Source organism: Anopheles cruzii, chromosome 3 (assembly GCF_943734635.1).
Source record: "Anopheles cruzii chromosome 3, idAnoCruzAS_RS32_06, whole genome shotgun sequence".
NCBI classification, from domain to species: Eukaryota; Metazoa; Arthropoda; class Insecta; order Diptera; family Culicidae; genus Anopheles; species Anopheles cruzii.
Genome location: NC_069145.1, coordinates 204,940 through 220,835, shown reverse-complemented (window position 1 = coordinate 220,835; position 15,896 = coordinate 204,940). Strand labels below are relative to the sequence as shown.

General features: G+C 53.5%; 1 protein-coding gene across 1 annotated transcript; it reads right to left on the bottom strand.

Moving 5' to 3' along the window:
- Nucleotides 1-11,301: 11,301 nt before the first annotated feature.
- On the bottom strand, nucleotides 11,302-15,219 carry LOC128274299 (uncharacterized). Its single transcript, XM_053012446.1, has one exon. It carries the CDS (start codon nucleotides 15,217-15,219, stop codon nucleotides 11,302-11,304), a length of 3,918 nt encoding a protein of 1,305 aa, XP_052868406.1.
- Between the last annotated feature and the right edge of the window lie 677 nt (nucleotides 15,220-15,896).

The following is a 15,896-nucleotide window of genomic DNA, read 5'->3' as shown; positions in this document are numbered from 1 at the left end:
ATACTCTGCCACCGCTGACCGTTCGCGGAGGGAAATCAAATGCAGATTCAGTGATGTGCAAAGGATCAACAACCCCTTCGCGCCAGTTCGCTCGTCTTCCTGAAACAGCTTCCGGTGGGTGCCGCCGAACAATGGCCTCGAACCCCCCGATTACAACATTTAATCACTGATAATGGAAGTGCGTCGGTTTAGTCCGGTGGTCGCCAGGGTCGCCGCGCCCTCATCAGCGCCATGCTGGTGCCGGCGGATGACGATGATAGGGACGAAATGCTGTCCAGGCTTGTGTTATGCAAATACGGCGCACACACACACGGGCGCACACGCGCCACCACTCAGAGATTCCAGCAACCGAAACAAATCGAAGGAAGAATGCAATGATGTGATGATATGGATAACAATTTAAGCCACCGGAAGGGAGTAGATAAGCAAAGACCCTTTTTTACATCATCGGCACCCCGTTATACGGCGGGCTGGGGAATCATCGATGCTATTGATGACCCAAGCGGCGGTCCTGGTCGGTCGTTGATTTTCAATTTCAATCGATGTGCTTCAATGTTTGCTTTGTTGGTTTATTTGAGCACACATGAATAAATGCATACAAACGAGCAGGCATTTGCCTTTTCATAGTCATGCCGCCAGAATGACGCCCGCTCCGGCAGAAAGGACATCAAAAGCTGGTCGCCCGGTACGGAGACCGGCATTCACCGTGGACCAGTGTCCCGGTGGCAGGACAAACCATTGCCACCGGCATTCCCCGGGCGAGTGCCGGGCGGAGAAATCAAATGGATTGGTGATGCTGATCATTGTTTCAACAGGCAAATCATTGCACGATTTTTTCATCTTCACCCGACCGGACACACTTTACTAGTATTCTGTTATATCTTGACCTATCGGGTTGTTTCAGTTGCTTATGTCACGTGAACGGTTGTTAAGTAGAAAGGCATTCTCACATTACAGCCAGTAGAGTGATCCCAGCCTACTGAGCGTTTAATGATTATACAATTTAGATTTAGATGATACTAACTGTTAACCATAAAACCATTGGAGAATGAATTGAAGGCCTGTATTTTGTAATTTTTAATTAATAATAGCGGGTATTGTTTATTGTCATTAGTTCTTGTTCAAATTAACAACCTTTCTATCTAGATCCTCATACCATACGACGCTTTGGAACATTTTTGGCACATAATTGCAACGAAGTTTGAAATCCAAATAATACACCATGTACGGCGCACGATCGATGTTCAAACAATGAGAACTCACAATAGTAACGGCTAAGTATAGGTTTTGCATTCTGTGAGTGGTACCTAAATCCAGCATAAGATCGTTGCGTACAGGACGAAAACAGAAGTTTCTTAGCTTTTCTAAAACCACAAAAAAGATTTTTTTCTAATTTGCTCTTTAACTGATACCCTTTGTGCTCCAAGCATCTTGTTACTCGCATCCGGTAATGTTATGCATCCATTCATAACGCAAAGTATTGCACAACGAGTGCACCGGGACACCAAAACAAAGTTCAGGAATTTGGTTCAAAGCACGGGTAGCATCAACAAACGGTACCGATTATGTTAGTGGACTCCCAGTTTCAGTTTCAAGCATTATCAATAATCCAGTGTTTTTAAGAAATGGCAGCTAACGAAGCAATAAGGCTCAGGGTGGAAATTTGGCGCTGTCTAACGATGAGATACGCTGCCGAAACGGGTTCCAGCTTCCAAGCAATCCAAGATGGCCTTGTCGTTTCATTCTAACCGACTAAGCTGACGAGCATTTCCTTCGCTTGAAGCTTGATCCTTTGGCATCCCGAAATTCCCGGTGACCACGTCTAATTATATGGAAGGGTTAATGATTACGTTACACAAAACTCTAACATCCTGCTTCAATCCTTCAAAGATATGCGTGATTCCAGTTGGCTGTAGACAACGTGGGGCTGTTAATGGCCTTCTTCGGAGTACCAAAATGTAATAAATAACATAAATGGCAAGAGCAGATAGATCACTACTGTCCTAAAGAATCGGATAAGAGATTTGCTAAAAAAATTAAATTCCATGTTCCGTTTCTATCGCACACTATTGCTTGTAATTATCATTTGTTTGTGATAAAACATTAGATTAAGTCAATTCAGGATAGACACTATTAGCTTTAAAGAAGAGGACTTTTGCGGTGTGGTGTGTTAAGGGTTCTACTCAAAAAGACCGACACAGTTCGCGAGGATTCAATGGTTTACGGCTCGATGGCAAAATGGCGGTGAACAAAACCACAGCACAGTGAACGACAAAACTTTTCCAGCGTCGCACGTACCGTGATCCCCGTTCCTTGCTCCCTTCAGTGCATTTCGGTGCATGGATGCAGTTCGCAGAAGTAACGCAAATGACTTTTGAGGTGCAGGACTCACACCGCCCTTGTCCCTTGGAGGCCGTTTGATTGCAATCTGGCCCTCTGGTTCTAATAATTTTCCAAGTTTTAATTATACTTCCCGCGCGCGGGGCGATTGTTTCATGAAAATGCAACAGAAAGTTACTTTTGCGCGTTCGCTGTTCGCGGCCATGCCAACGGATGGAGAGGGGAAACCGGGGCCTGAACCGTTTGTTGCATCGAGCTTTGGGTGGTGACCAGGTGACGACGTCTTCCTGTTTGGTTTGGAACTGTATCCTTCCCCGTGGGGGGCGAGGTATTAAAATGCTGGCCCGGAACCGGATCTAACGGCATCGCGAAGTGCAACGGGGACGATGTGTCTTTGGCGATGTTGAGAAGCAGCTTGTGCCGGCAGAAAGATGCGCCACGTTCGGTGCGCGCCCTGCCAGTGTGTGTAAGTGTGCGAGGCTCAATCTGTCGAAAGTTTGCCAATTATAAAACACCCAGGTGCAGCAGCGCGGCGGCGGCAGCGACGGCCTCGTAACGAAAACGCAGCCAGCCAGCAAGCAAAACTTTTCATAAAACCCCGACTGTTAAGATTGGCCCATGATAATGATACCGAAATGCGCCTGGCTTCGTAGTCGTCGTCAGGTTTCGAGCCATTAGGAACGCAGGCCCGGGGCTGGAATTACCCCGTACCAAGTTCCGGTGCGTATTGGCTCGGTGAATTGAACGCGTGTCTCCTCTTCGATCAAACATCAAATAGTGGGAGGGTTAAAAGGTCATTAAAATTGTAAAACTTTACACCGTACTCGTACACCAATTCGGCGAGTACCCGACAGTGGGCCAGTGGCGTCGGGGGCAATCGCCTGTAACGATCGCTTGAATTAGAGGGAAATTACTAGCCTGCATTAAACGTTAAAACCGCGCCGGTACATTGAAATCGTTTGCAAATTTACTTTAATGGGCCATCGAATTTGAAAGGAAAACATTTCTAATGTCTGACATTTAACCAGATCCCGATCAAAATCGGGATACATTCCTTCGCCTTCTTCCTTCGTCAGCCACATCCATTGGATGAAATCGAAACAGAAGCGTGTCGCAATTTTCCCGAACGGTCACGCGTTCGGCGTGCGATTATTAGTTCCACAAAACTGCCGGCTTTATTTAATTCGATTTTAAAAGCCAACCCGCTTCACGGTACTCCTTTTGGCCGAAGGTGTGCCAAAGAAGGAGTGCAAGCAACACACATACGCACTAATTTGATGCCCGCGGGCAGAGCAGAAGCGAGGATCGCATTGATCACCTGCTGTTGTTGTGGGATTACGGACAGTCGGCCTCTACAGAAGGGGAGCCGATGGATGTTGGTTATACGGCGGGTCCCTTCTCGTGTAATTCGTGTTATTTTCATCTATCGATCAGTGCCGATCGCTCCATAACCGGAACATAGCTGCAGCTGTTCCGCGAGTTCGGAATATCCGATTTACGATCTTCGCCTTCGTAATACAGCTTACACAGAGTTCTTCAGGCGAAGCAATAATGTATCAAGTAGACCGATATTAGGTATAACACGCAGCTTAAAGCCATACCGATCAACCGATTCTAAATTTTGCCGACACTTCAGTTGCGTATAAATTATGTTGCAACACTCTGTCAAGCTCATGAATCTGTCATTATGAAAAAGGTACCCAGCGTGTAAAATGTAAGCGCAGAATGTATTCCGAGTATCACATGTCGTCATTTTTGGAACACTTTCTAACGCTCAACTTTGTTACAACGCGCGGGCTTGCCATTTTGGGGGCTCCAACAATCAGGACAAAGCCTGACGCGCCTTCCAGTGAGACTGGCATATCACGACAAGGAATGTTCGGTCCTGTGACAGAAACGGCAAAATACAAACACGACGACCCTTGTGCTCAACGCGATGTGCGGAAGTTTCTGGCCTCCCTATTGCAACAATGTTGGCAAGCGGCTTCCGGAACAGCGATGGAAAGCATCTAATTCTTTTCGATATTGTGCCACCGTCAAGTTGAAACGTGACGTGACAAAACGTGCCAAATTTAACATTGAACATCCGAGTCCGAGTGGCGTTTTCTGTTTGAGGTTTGGTGGCCAGAAAAACGTAGACGCCCCGCCTCGCCACTTACGGCCGCGGTTCGTGTGATTCGAATTCCGTTTTTCCCCGGCCGCCGCGACGGGCCATGGTTCGGCGACGTGTCTTGGATGCATTTGACTTGTAAGAAAGCGGGAGAAAAAGGACCGCACATCTTGGGACAACGTCCCCCCGGCCATCAATCATGGCAGCGAATGGCTTGGCACTGTATTTGGAGGGCATCGGGTGGATAAACTGGAAGTGTGCGCGACAGAAGCTAAGGGGTTCCAGTTCACAGAACCGCAGTAGTAGTAGCTGTAGTAGAAAGAGCTGCAAGCAAGCCGGAACGAGGATAAACCAAAATCAATCACCAAAAACAGCACAACAAATGACTAATTGCTTTCCGTTCGATTTCTTTGTCGTCATCTTCATTAGACAGAACATCCTGCGCCAGGAACGCGGCCGCCGGCTCAAAACATCGTCAACACGTTCACGATTGCTTGTGGTGCTGAAAGAATAACAAATGACGAACGATGACAATCTGTATCACGTTGACGGACCGGGCATGATTTGGCACAAAATGGGGCCGGGGCCCGATATGGCCGGGCCGAAGTGCCGGAGTGGCCTCGGGAGAGCGTAATCGATGGGTTGGCTGTTTTCTTCATCTCATCTTGCGTTCGAGATCGTCCCGGAATCTCTCGGGGACACACGGTCTCTCTCGAGGGGGGAAGGGTCAAGTTTTGTTTGCTTCGTCCATCGGCGTCCGGCAGTGAAGTTGCAGTGAAGCGCAATGACAAAATCAAGGGATTCCACCGGACGGCGACGGCGAATTCGTCCGAAATTAAGGAAGGACTACCGCCGACGCCGCGACTCCTCGGCTGCGGTTGTAAATGTCGCGGGCTCTCCATCAGCCATCAGTCAAAAAATAACATGCCACAAACGATGAGGGCGCCGCGAAGCGACTTCACTCTCGTCGCAGTCGCTGGATCGCTTCATCATCGTCATCGAATGATCGCATCGACATTCGTTTTGCGACGTCGTCGTGGTCGTCGTCATGGGCTTTTGGGTGACTGTCAATCAACACCTGGTCAACGAGTGCCGGATCGTGAGCACCCAGAACCCCGCCGTGGCCCAGCCTTAAGACACACAACAGCGACGCCGCGTTAGGCACAAAAAAGCAACAACATGTTTTAATAATCGTGCCAGCATGAACCGAGAATGCCCTGCCCTCGGTCGGATGGCCGGGTTCCATACGGAAACGAATGGGGTTTCATTTGCTCCGAGGCTGGATCCGTTTCTGGAACCTTAATAGAGTACCGGGCCCATCTTGACGAGCCCGTTTTGGATCCGAAAATTCGTCCACAGTGACAGTTTCCGTGGATAGGCGCGCACCCCCCAAGGAGTTTCGTGCGCAAATCAGCGACCGATGATCGATGTTTGATAGTCATTGAAAAATGACCGAGAGATTGATAAATCATTCGCGGATCGGTCTCCATGATGATGGAAACCACTTTGTACTGAAATTAAATAAAAGTTTGTCCAAAGTCGCACATACCATGTGTAATGGGCATAAACAATGAAACAGACGTTTTACTTTTCTCGTTTTTGAGAAAATTTTCCGCAGAGCTAAGAAGGATTCCAAAACGTACAATAAAAGTGTGTTGTAAATGTGACACGGAACTTGGTTGAAATTCCGAAAACAAACTTCAAGGCAACGAGCCACGATTAACACGGCAACGGCTGAAGTGCTCTAAATAGCCGTTTCCAAAATTGGTCACTAGAAAAGTTTCGAAGAAAACGGAAGGAAAGGGGAAAAGGAAACAGGCGTTTGTGAAGACTAGGCAGAGCGACTAAACCATCGGAAGCGCATAATTATGGTCATTCAAATACCCCGCAGTTGTTTGGGAGACCAATTATTTGGTCACAGGATGGCAGACACGTGACACCTCCTGGCCGTATCGCTTTACGAACTCATCAGACACAAAGGAAAATTGTTTAAGTGGAATGATTTGCTAAACATCAGTCACAAACCGTTCCGAACGCCAGGCAATCAAAACTTTGCACTCATTAAAAGAATTCCATCAAAAAAAGAGGAAAACAGTCATCAAGCTGCGAAAGTGGGAAATTTTCAGTAAAACACAATTTCTAAAAGTCAACCATGTTGCTCGTGTTGTTGCCAAGGTTACCGGCCGGTCTTGTCCTTCGAAAGCGCTCCTTTGACGGAATACCATATAGCGCCGCATGGTTGGTCGTTGTCGTAGTGGGGCTCGACCCATCGTCCATCGTCCACTTATGGCCAACCCGGCAATCATGCTCTGATTGATTTCTGCTTCGCCTCCTTCGCATTCTTGGCCACGCAGGACGAGGACGAGTGGACGCATTTGTCTCGCAGGGTTCGTGACGTCGTCATTAAGGCGCGCAGTGGTTGGTGTTGTGCGTCAACAGCGTATCGGTCCGTCGTTCACTTCCCAGGCGTCTTCCAATCCGGGCGGCGACAAATCCGGGCACGTTGGCCATGGATGATAAAAACCGCGGAATAAGTGAGATGAAAGGAGTAAAAATCCCAAGCCGCCACAAGCGAACACGAGACGCGTTCCTTCGGGCTAGGCGGAGCTCGGACAATGACATTCATCGGCCAGCGTACGCGCGTATGCGTGAACGGTAATACTCCCGGCGTTTGATTTTTTGCTCCATCGACTTCATTTTGATTTAAATTGTGCCCCGTATTCTCCGTACGAACGGAATGTCCCCACCACAAGGACTTTTGCCGATCATAACACACATAAGCACACACTCAATTTGTCTCCGTCTTGGTGACGCAGTTTTGACTTGCGGACACGGAGCTCTTTGTGAAACTCCACCCACATTGAACGGACGGACTTGCGCCTGAGCCCCGGGTTCGATGAAGGGGTTAAAAAAGGCTTGCCCTGCTTTGCCCTAACCGTATATGGGGGGTTGATTCTGGTTCCATGAACGAACAATTTTGATGCACAGTTTAAAAGTTGAACAATTACGGTACCACGAACTGGTTCTTTGGAACACTGGTTCTTTCTTAGATTTATTGCTGTTTAACTTTGTGAAACTTTGTGTTACAACTCTGTTGGGATTTGATGATTAACTGTAAAAGTGATTGCTTCTGCAGCATTGTTTTAAAACTCTCTTCGAAAGTAAACGGGGATTGTTGGTCAATGCCTTACTAACACGTAGAATGCAAGTCGCATTTTTGTGGACATGAAAAAAAGCAGATTTTGTGCGCAAATTTGAACAATACTGCTCCGCTGAACATAAAATGAAAAATGCAAGGTGAGACCCCTTGAAGGGGCTGCTGTTGGAGGCTAGGGACTCCAACATCCGATCCGGTGCCTGAATCACGCGCGTACCGAGAATCAGGCTGATGGAAGAAGAGCGAAAAGATACGTCAAAGGCAGAAACCCAAAGCATAACCAACAGAACCCAACACACGGGCAGCGGCGGCAACAGCAGGACCAGCAACACACTTACAGCAAATTTAATTGAACTCGATGTTTCTTTGTTTTCTTCAGTCGCCTTTTTTATGTGCGCGATGATCTCTTCGCCCCAATCGGGAGGAGAAGAGCCATCCTGGCCACAAGGATGGAACCGTTGCCTCGGACGCGCGGCAGACCTCTTTCCACGGGTTCGGGAACGTGATCGTGAGCGATTTTCCCCGTTCGGAGTAACATAAGGCGTGCTGCAGGAAAACGAAGGGCCAAAGCAAAATATATTATCGCCCAAGGAACAATGTAGCACCTGTCCCGGGGTTTGGAGCGAAATCGCCGCCGAAAGCTGGGGACGGAACCCGAGGGGAACCGGGAGCGAGGATATCCTCTCGCTCGTTGAAGCTAATATTTATCGACGAATCGTTACTGCCAGGCCCGCGCGACGTACATAAGGATATCCTCCGCCCCGAGCACAGCAGTGAGCGTTTTTGTTGTGTGACTTATTGTGTGACAAAGTTGGCCGTGGCCGTGGCAGAAAATGTCCTATATTCGACAATATTCCACCAGAGCACAATTTTAGCTATCAAATACTGCTACTGAACGCCACGAAATGGCCACATCAAAACGGGTCTGTTGTTCATTTTACGCTCGCACTCGTGTCGAATCAATCGATTAAGGAACCGAGCCGGATTCTGCAGCAGGAAGCAACTGATCATCGTGCAGCCGTCATGGGGGAATACTTTGGCCCCGGGGTTCACGCCAGATAGGCCCCCTGTTATTGACACAAGCTAAGGCTTATCATGTGCGAATCCGAGCTTCTCTGCCCACTGCGTGTGCTGATGCTGCTCTGCTTCCGGTAGAGTACGAACGTTGACATGCCATGAATATGTTATGCTTTATCCTAACCCGTGGCCACCGATTACACCCCAAGCTGCATCACGATGCTCGGCATCGTGTGTTGCTGTAGGTGCTGCAGGTTTTGTTTATTTATTCTGTAGCCTATGGTGTCGCTTCCCGCGTGCGGAACGACTCTCCGAACGGTCGCCAGCAAACCGATAAGCCACCACGCTTTTTAAGGGCCCCCGCACCCCAAGGATGGCCAGCAATCGGAGGGCAGCGAGCGATGCATTGAATTACCGCCCACCGACCGGGGTGTTGCGTTATGGCGTTGTGATGATGTGCATCCGAACGGATGCGAAAATGCGGATTAAATTTTATTTGATGTTCATTGCGCGCCCTGGCAATGGCGGATTCGGATTCGGTTGTTCTTCCGCAATTCCGGCCGTATGTCAATATGTGATACATAATTTGCAAATGAAGGTTCCCGACGGTGAAGGTTGAGGTTTAATATCGTGTGTTTTATTTTTCCATTTTCCGGTGCGGCACACGCGCCGCAGGTGGCGATAGTGTGCGCGCAGAGAAGAGTTCCGAGCTGTTGCCATTTCAATTACATTAACATTAGTTTATTTCTTTGCAGAAGTAGAAGATAATAATTATCTAGGATAGGTTGTTGGTTGGTTGGTTGGTTGCTTGGTTGGTTGATTTCTCTCCCCCCGACCGGCCGGCCAGCCGGCTCCTCTGCTGCTCCGGCCGGCGCCCTTTTCTATTTACACGCTGAGAATGTCCCTTTCAGTTCACAGATTCAGAGATTTTGATCGTTTTTTTATATTATCTAGCAAAATAATGTTTTCAAGGTTTTTTTTGTTCGCGCTCCTCTCGCGTTTACTTCCGTTTTTGGGTCATCGTATTGTGTTATGTTAATTGCAGTTGCAGTTGCAGTTGTTTTGATATTTATGCTACACTCTAACGTACGTGTGTGTGTGTGCACACCGTGCACTCGCCGTAGCCGCCCTTCCAGTGTTAATTCTTATTCCTTTAATATGTTTGTTCCTGCGTCGCATCTAATAAATCTAGAAAAAAAAAATCTAGGACGAAAGATGCTTAGTGCCGCTCTCTCTCCCGCCTACTTTGTTGCTGATGTGTGCGCGTCGTAGTGTGCGATGCACGGATTAATGTTTAAAATAGGAGAAAAATATTGCACATTCGTGAATAGTAATATGTTGCTTCTGCCGTGCTCCTTTCGCTCTTTGCACTCCGATCAGGACTCCCGGTCCGTGTGTGTGTGTGTGGGCCCCGGATAATGGGACCGTACCCGCTTTATGCTACTGTTAACAGGTGGAGAAAGGAGACTTTTTGTCTCGCAAGTCCAGAAGCTCGTGAGCCTTTGATCTGAGATTCGGCGCTATTGCTTTTTGCGTGACTTATCATCAAACACCCTGTTGTCTCCGTTCCGACCGCCGGACCGCTCTACAAGCTAGAAACTTAAATCATGGAAGAATTTGGTGTTGCTGATAGCTTAGAGTGTGTGTGTGCTGCGGTGTCACTTTTGGACCCGCGACCGACTGTCGAGGTCCTACAAACTAAGGTAGCTTCGCGAGAGACTCTGACAGAGGTACGTTTTTAGCCGGTGGCGCCCACTGAGGCCACACAACCGAGTGTGTGAGTTATCTTACGCTAGAATATCGTTGTAATGAGACTGTGACCAACGCGCGCCGTTGCTCTCTAAATGTACAGTTTTGATTTGTTTCGTTCAATTTCGTTACTTTCGCCCATTTCTCCGCCGCGCAGATAGGAACCAGATAGGGGCTTAGGGCGCGAACATAAAATAAGGGGAACTCGTAAGGGGTTCTACGTTAAAATTGAAAGTAATCGAATTGAGCACGCCGCAGCAGCATTTAACCTATAGTTCAGATCCCCTTTCACACTACCCAATACACTGCCCTCCAATGTTCGGGGTCCCTCGCGAGGAACCCCGAACGAAAGCCTGGAGCGGGCGCGGCGCATGGCCTTAAATAAAATTCGAAATCGAATGTCGTGCGTCCTGCGTATCTCTCGCACAGAGAGAGGACCATCCACCACCACCACCATCCTCCGGCCCATCCGGCGTAGAACTATAGCTAGACGATAAGTGCACATAGTTGGACCTGCGCACGAGGGCTCGTTAAGGTTAAGATTAAATCGATTACTATCACTGGGCACTGCGGGGCCTGTGCGGGCCCTGCTGCCGGGGTCAGACAGATAACAGGCCCCTCAACTCGCCGTCCGCCTCCTTAATCAGTTTGCGGTTAATTATTTAATTGAGTGCGGAGTCGCTCCTCGAGCGGCCAAAGTATCGACCGAGTCAAATGGTTTTTGATAAATTCATTTAAATGACGTTAAGATTACCACGCCACGTCCATCGGGCGGCCACAGTGCAGCGGATAAAAGCTGGGGGTGGCCGGCGCATTGAAACGAGATCATTCTGAGAAACCTCCCCAAACAGACTCAGGACAGCACAGCCGGAAGGGGAACCGGGTCCCGGGCTTAGAGGAGTCGTCGATGCCGCTCGGTCAGAGGCGATCACGACAGCGAGTCCGGGGAGCGTCCGCGTCCGTCCACCACCGACGAGCGGGGCTCCGACAGCAACGTGGTTCCGCCGGAAGTTGGCGTGGTCCGGTGCCGCTCGTCGTGCTGCGAAATGGGCGACGGAATGTTGGAGGTGGCGGGTGGCGAGCAGGCGGATATCGGGGAGTCGGACCGGGACATGCGGCCACCGCCACCACCACCACCGGAGCCGGTGCCGGTGCCGGTTCCGAGCTGCGAAGAGATGCCGTTCAGCGGGTGCGGTAGAAGGTGCGAGAACTGCGACAGCCCGGGGAAGGCGGCCAGTCCGCCGAGCGGTGGGAAGAGGAACGGGTTGGCCGCGGCCGGTGGGAAACCGCGCTGGGCGGCCCCGTTGAGGAAGCTAAGCTCGGCGTACGCCGCACTGGCGCCCCCCTTGAACGCCTCCATGCTCATCGGGAACTTCTGGGAGTCGGCGTACAGGCGGGCCAGGAACTCGGCGGGGAGCGTGTTGGGGAAGGCACCGCCCGGGCCACCCGGGAACTGCGGGGGCTTCTCCTGGGCCGGATCGTTGCCATCGCCCGGGGAGCCGGTCGAGAGGAGCTTCCGGTGGAGGTTCAGGTTGGACGCGTGGCGGTCGCGGCTCCGCTTCGAGGGGAAGGCCGCGTTGCAGCCGTCGATGTTGCAGCGGTGCAGCAGCTTCAGGTGCACGTTCTGGTAGTGCGTCTTGACCGCGAAGTGGTTCTGGAACGTCTTGCCGCACGCCGAGCACTTCTTCGGGTTGTCCCGATCGAGCGGAACATCCGGATCGCTAAAGCAGTTGCCTTCCTCGCAGTAATCGACGTTATCGTCCGATTCCGGGTCCTGCTCGTGAGTGGCCGCGGCCGGCGACGAGCTCCGCGAGCGCGCCGGACTCGGTGGGGCCGCCCCGCTCATGAGGTAGCTGAGCGGAGGGAACTGCGGCCCACCGAGCAGCCCGACGTTGGCCGCCCGCTGCATCATCATGTCGCTGAGAGGTCCCTGGGACAGGTTCTCGAGCCGCCGCAGAGTGTTGGCCGAGTCGAAGGCGCCTCCCTCCGCGCTCTTCTTGCTGTCGGCTGACCCGGGACGACCGGCCCCGTCGACTCCGTTGTCACCCTCCTGCTTCGGCCGCACCAACGGAACCGGGTTTTCGAGCAGTTCCGAGGGAGGTCGCACGTCGATCGAGTACCGGACCGCGGGGCCCTTCTCGTTCGCGTTCACGTCCGGACTGGCGGAGCGCTTCTTGGACAGATCGAGCGACAGATCCGTGGCTTCCGGTGCGGCCCTGTCCTCCTCCTCGCTCGGTTCCGGTTTGATGCGAACCGCCGCCGGAGGGGACGCCGCCTCCGACGACTCGCGACAATCGCTTCCATTCTGCTGCGAAGGAGAGCGGGCCACGGGCGTGACGCCGGAGCGCGGGGACTTCGAGCGGCGCTCGGTGACGTCACTGGTGACGGGGCTGAGCAGCGCAAGCGGCGCCGTCTGATCGTCGTCGGCTTCCACCTTGATCTTCTTCACCCGCGGCTCGTCCGCGTCCGCCTTCCCGTCGGCCTCCTCCAGGGACGGGCGACGCGACGGCGGAACGGCGCACTTGGTCGGGTTGAGGCTCTTGCGTTTGCGCTTGTTCGCGATCGACAGGAACGCGCTGACGTCGTCCCGCGTCACCTCACCGTTGCTGTCCCCGTCCCCGTTGCTGCTCGCCAGCTCGTCACCGTCCTCCGACAGTCCGGCGGCGTTCCGGCCCTCAGCACCGCCATTCCGGCGACGCTTGGTCAGGCTAAAGTCTTGCGGTTCCTCGTCCTCGTCCTCGAGCTCATCCTCGTCCCGCCGGCCACCGTCCGATTCGGAGCTGAGCGAGAGGTCAAACTGGTGGCCATCCTCGCCATCGTCCACGTCGTGTCCGTCGATCACGATGCCGTTCCGCTCGTCGTCCTCGTCCTCGTCGTCGTCATCCTCGTCGTCATCCTCACCGTCGTCCTCGTCCAGTCGGCTGCCGGAGCTGTGTAGCCGGCGTCCCGGCGCTCCCGAGGAGGCACCGGATGAGGACCCCCCGAGGTACCGGTCCGGGGTGTCACTGTGCGGACTGCGGTAGCGGTAGTTCTCGGGGCTGAGCGACGCTCGGTGCTTCTCGGCCGCCGCCGCTGCCGCGGCCGCTGCGTGATGCGCCTGGGCGTGGTGCGCGTGGTGCTCCGCCGCCAGCCGCCGGTGCATGCTGGCCTCCATGTTGGCCTTAAACTCGAGCGCAGACAGCGACGGGTGACCGCGCAGGTCCCCGGGCGGAAGGAGCCCCGGGAAACCCGGCCCAAACGGGTGCAACGGGCTGAGTCCGTTCGGGAGCGGCATCCCGGCGGCCGACGACAGCAGGATCGGGTGCGGCTGGGCACTGCGCCCGTCGTGCGGGGAGATCTTGCGGCGCAGGTGCGGCGAGTGCAGCTTCGGGTTCGGGTTGGCGCTGTGGCGGTTCCGGGAGCGCCGCGAACTGAACATCATGCTGCAGCCCTCCACGGTGCACTTGTGCATCTCGCGCAGATGCACCGCCGAGAAATGGATCTTCAGGGCGCCCTTGTCGCAGAACGTCTTGAAGCAGACGTTGCACTGGACGCGCTTCTTGCCGGTGGCCGGGTTGACGTACTGCGTGCCGAGGTTCGGCGGGATCGCTCCCCACTGCCGCTTGCTCGGTGACGACGGCTTCTTCAGGTGGGACGACGGCGGCAGGTGGCCAGCGGCGGCGGCCGCTGCCAGCCGCGACATAGCGGGGGCCATCCCCGGTGGCTGAAGGCGCCGGTTAGCGGCAGCCGCCGCGGCCAGATCGCGGCTTAAGTTGAGGACGTTTTCCCGCTCCCGTTCCCGCGACTCATGGTGCGGGTGTCGGTGGTGGTGGTGGGGGTGGTGGTCCGACTCACGATCGGCATCCCCGCGGTCACTCCGTCGGTCACTGCGACTCGCTGCCGACGAGGAAGAGGACGGCGACGAATGTTCACTGTTTGCGGGGCCCTTTCCATCCGAACCCTTGCCGTGCGGATGCGACTGCTCGCTGCCCTTGTGCCGCGGGTGGTGGGACGGGGACTTGCTGCGGGCCGAGTCACGTGCGGACGCCGCCAGCAGGTTCGGGAAGGATTGCGCCACGAAGCTGGCGGCGAGCGGGTTGCCGGACACGGCGGCGGCCATGGCGGCGGCCGAGTGGTTCAGCGAGCTGGCCAGCGACATGGCGACCGAGGTGGGCGGCGGTGGCGGCGGGGGCAGCGGGAACGGCAGGCCGTGGCCGCCCATCGAGAGGTTCATGAAGCTGGCCGCGTCCAGGGACGAGGTCTGCGAGTTGCGCCGCTTGGCCGTGGAGACGGCCTGGGAGTAGGCGGCGGCGGCCGCAGCCTGCTGCTGGTTGAAGTGGTGCTGCGCGACGGCCGCCTCGGGGCTGAGCCGCGGCGGCGGCAACCCGGCGGCGGCCGCCGAGAAGCCGCTCAGGCTGGCGGCGGCCGCCGACAGCTTGCGGAAGTCGAAGGGCTGCATCGACTGCAGCCGATTGAGCGGGTGGGTCGACAGCTCGGTCACGGAGGGCATACTGCTGCCGGTGCCGGTGCCGGTGGAGGTCGGTGGGGAGCTGTGGCGGAAGTCGCGCGATCCGCTGCGCTCGCTGGTCCCGTTGGCGGTGCTGCTGTTGGCGGAGGCGCTACTGCTGGTGCTGGAGGTCAAGGCGCTGGCGCCACTATTGCTCATATTCGCATTAATGCTGCTGGGGGAGGTCGAGGGGCTCTTGAAGAACCCGCTCATGTGGTTCGGCGTCAGTCCGGCCGTCAGCTTTTGGTGCATTTGAGCGTTCAGTTGCAGCTGCGAGTGTTGCAGGGAGCTCAAGTGCATGTTCATCGGGTGGGCTGCTATTCCTGGCGAAGACAGTCGTCTGCTGGGCGACATTACCATTTGGACTGCTGTGGGTGGGAATTCTTCCGGCGGCCACGGGCGTCTTTATTTACACAATGCCTGCTCCTCTGCGAGCGAAACTCCGGAGGCGAGCTAATCTTGGCACCGATCAGATCCAAGGCGTCCTCGTCGTCGGTGTTGTTGTTTTTGTTGTTGTTGTTGCTCCGTCTGATCGCCGTCTCCGCAGCATGCTGCGTACCGTGACGCAACCTAAAACGGCCAGAAAGAGAGGGAAGACGGATGGATTAGACGAGCTGCTCATACTCTCTTTACATTCTCAAGTACAGGGTGCTCCGTCCAGGATTTGGATTCCGAAGATTCCAGGGCGCAAAATATCCATTGTAGCTGTCGTTGTATGGCACCGTCCTGTTACAAACAAATGTCGTCCAAGTTTTCAGCTTCAATTTCCCCGAAGAACCAATCGGCCAGTATTTGTCGGTAACGTACGCCATTAACTGTTGGGAGAAACATGGACCGATGATGCGGCCAGACCAAAATACGCAACAAACAGTCACTCGTTTTGGGTACATCGGCTCCTCTTGCAAGACGTATGGTTTATCGAGCCTCAAAGGAGCTTATCAAATTGCGTTCAGTTTGATTTGAAGACTCACCACTTTCGAAATAGGTTTTTGGAATATTTACTAATTTTCTGCAAGCGTCCCGTTTCGTAAATGTCA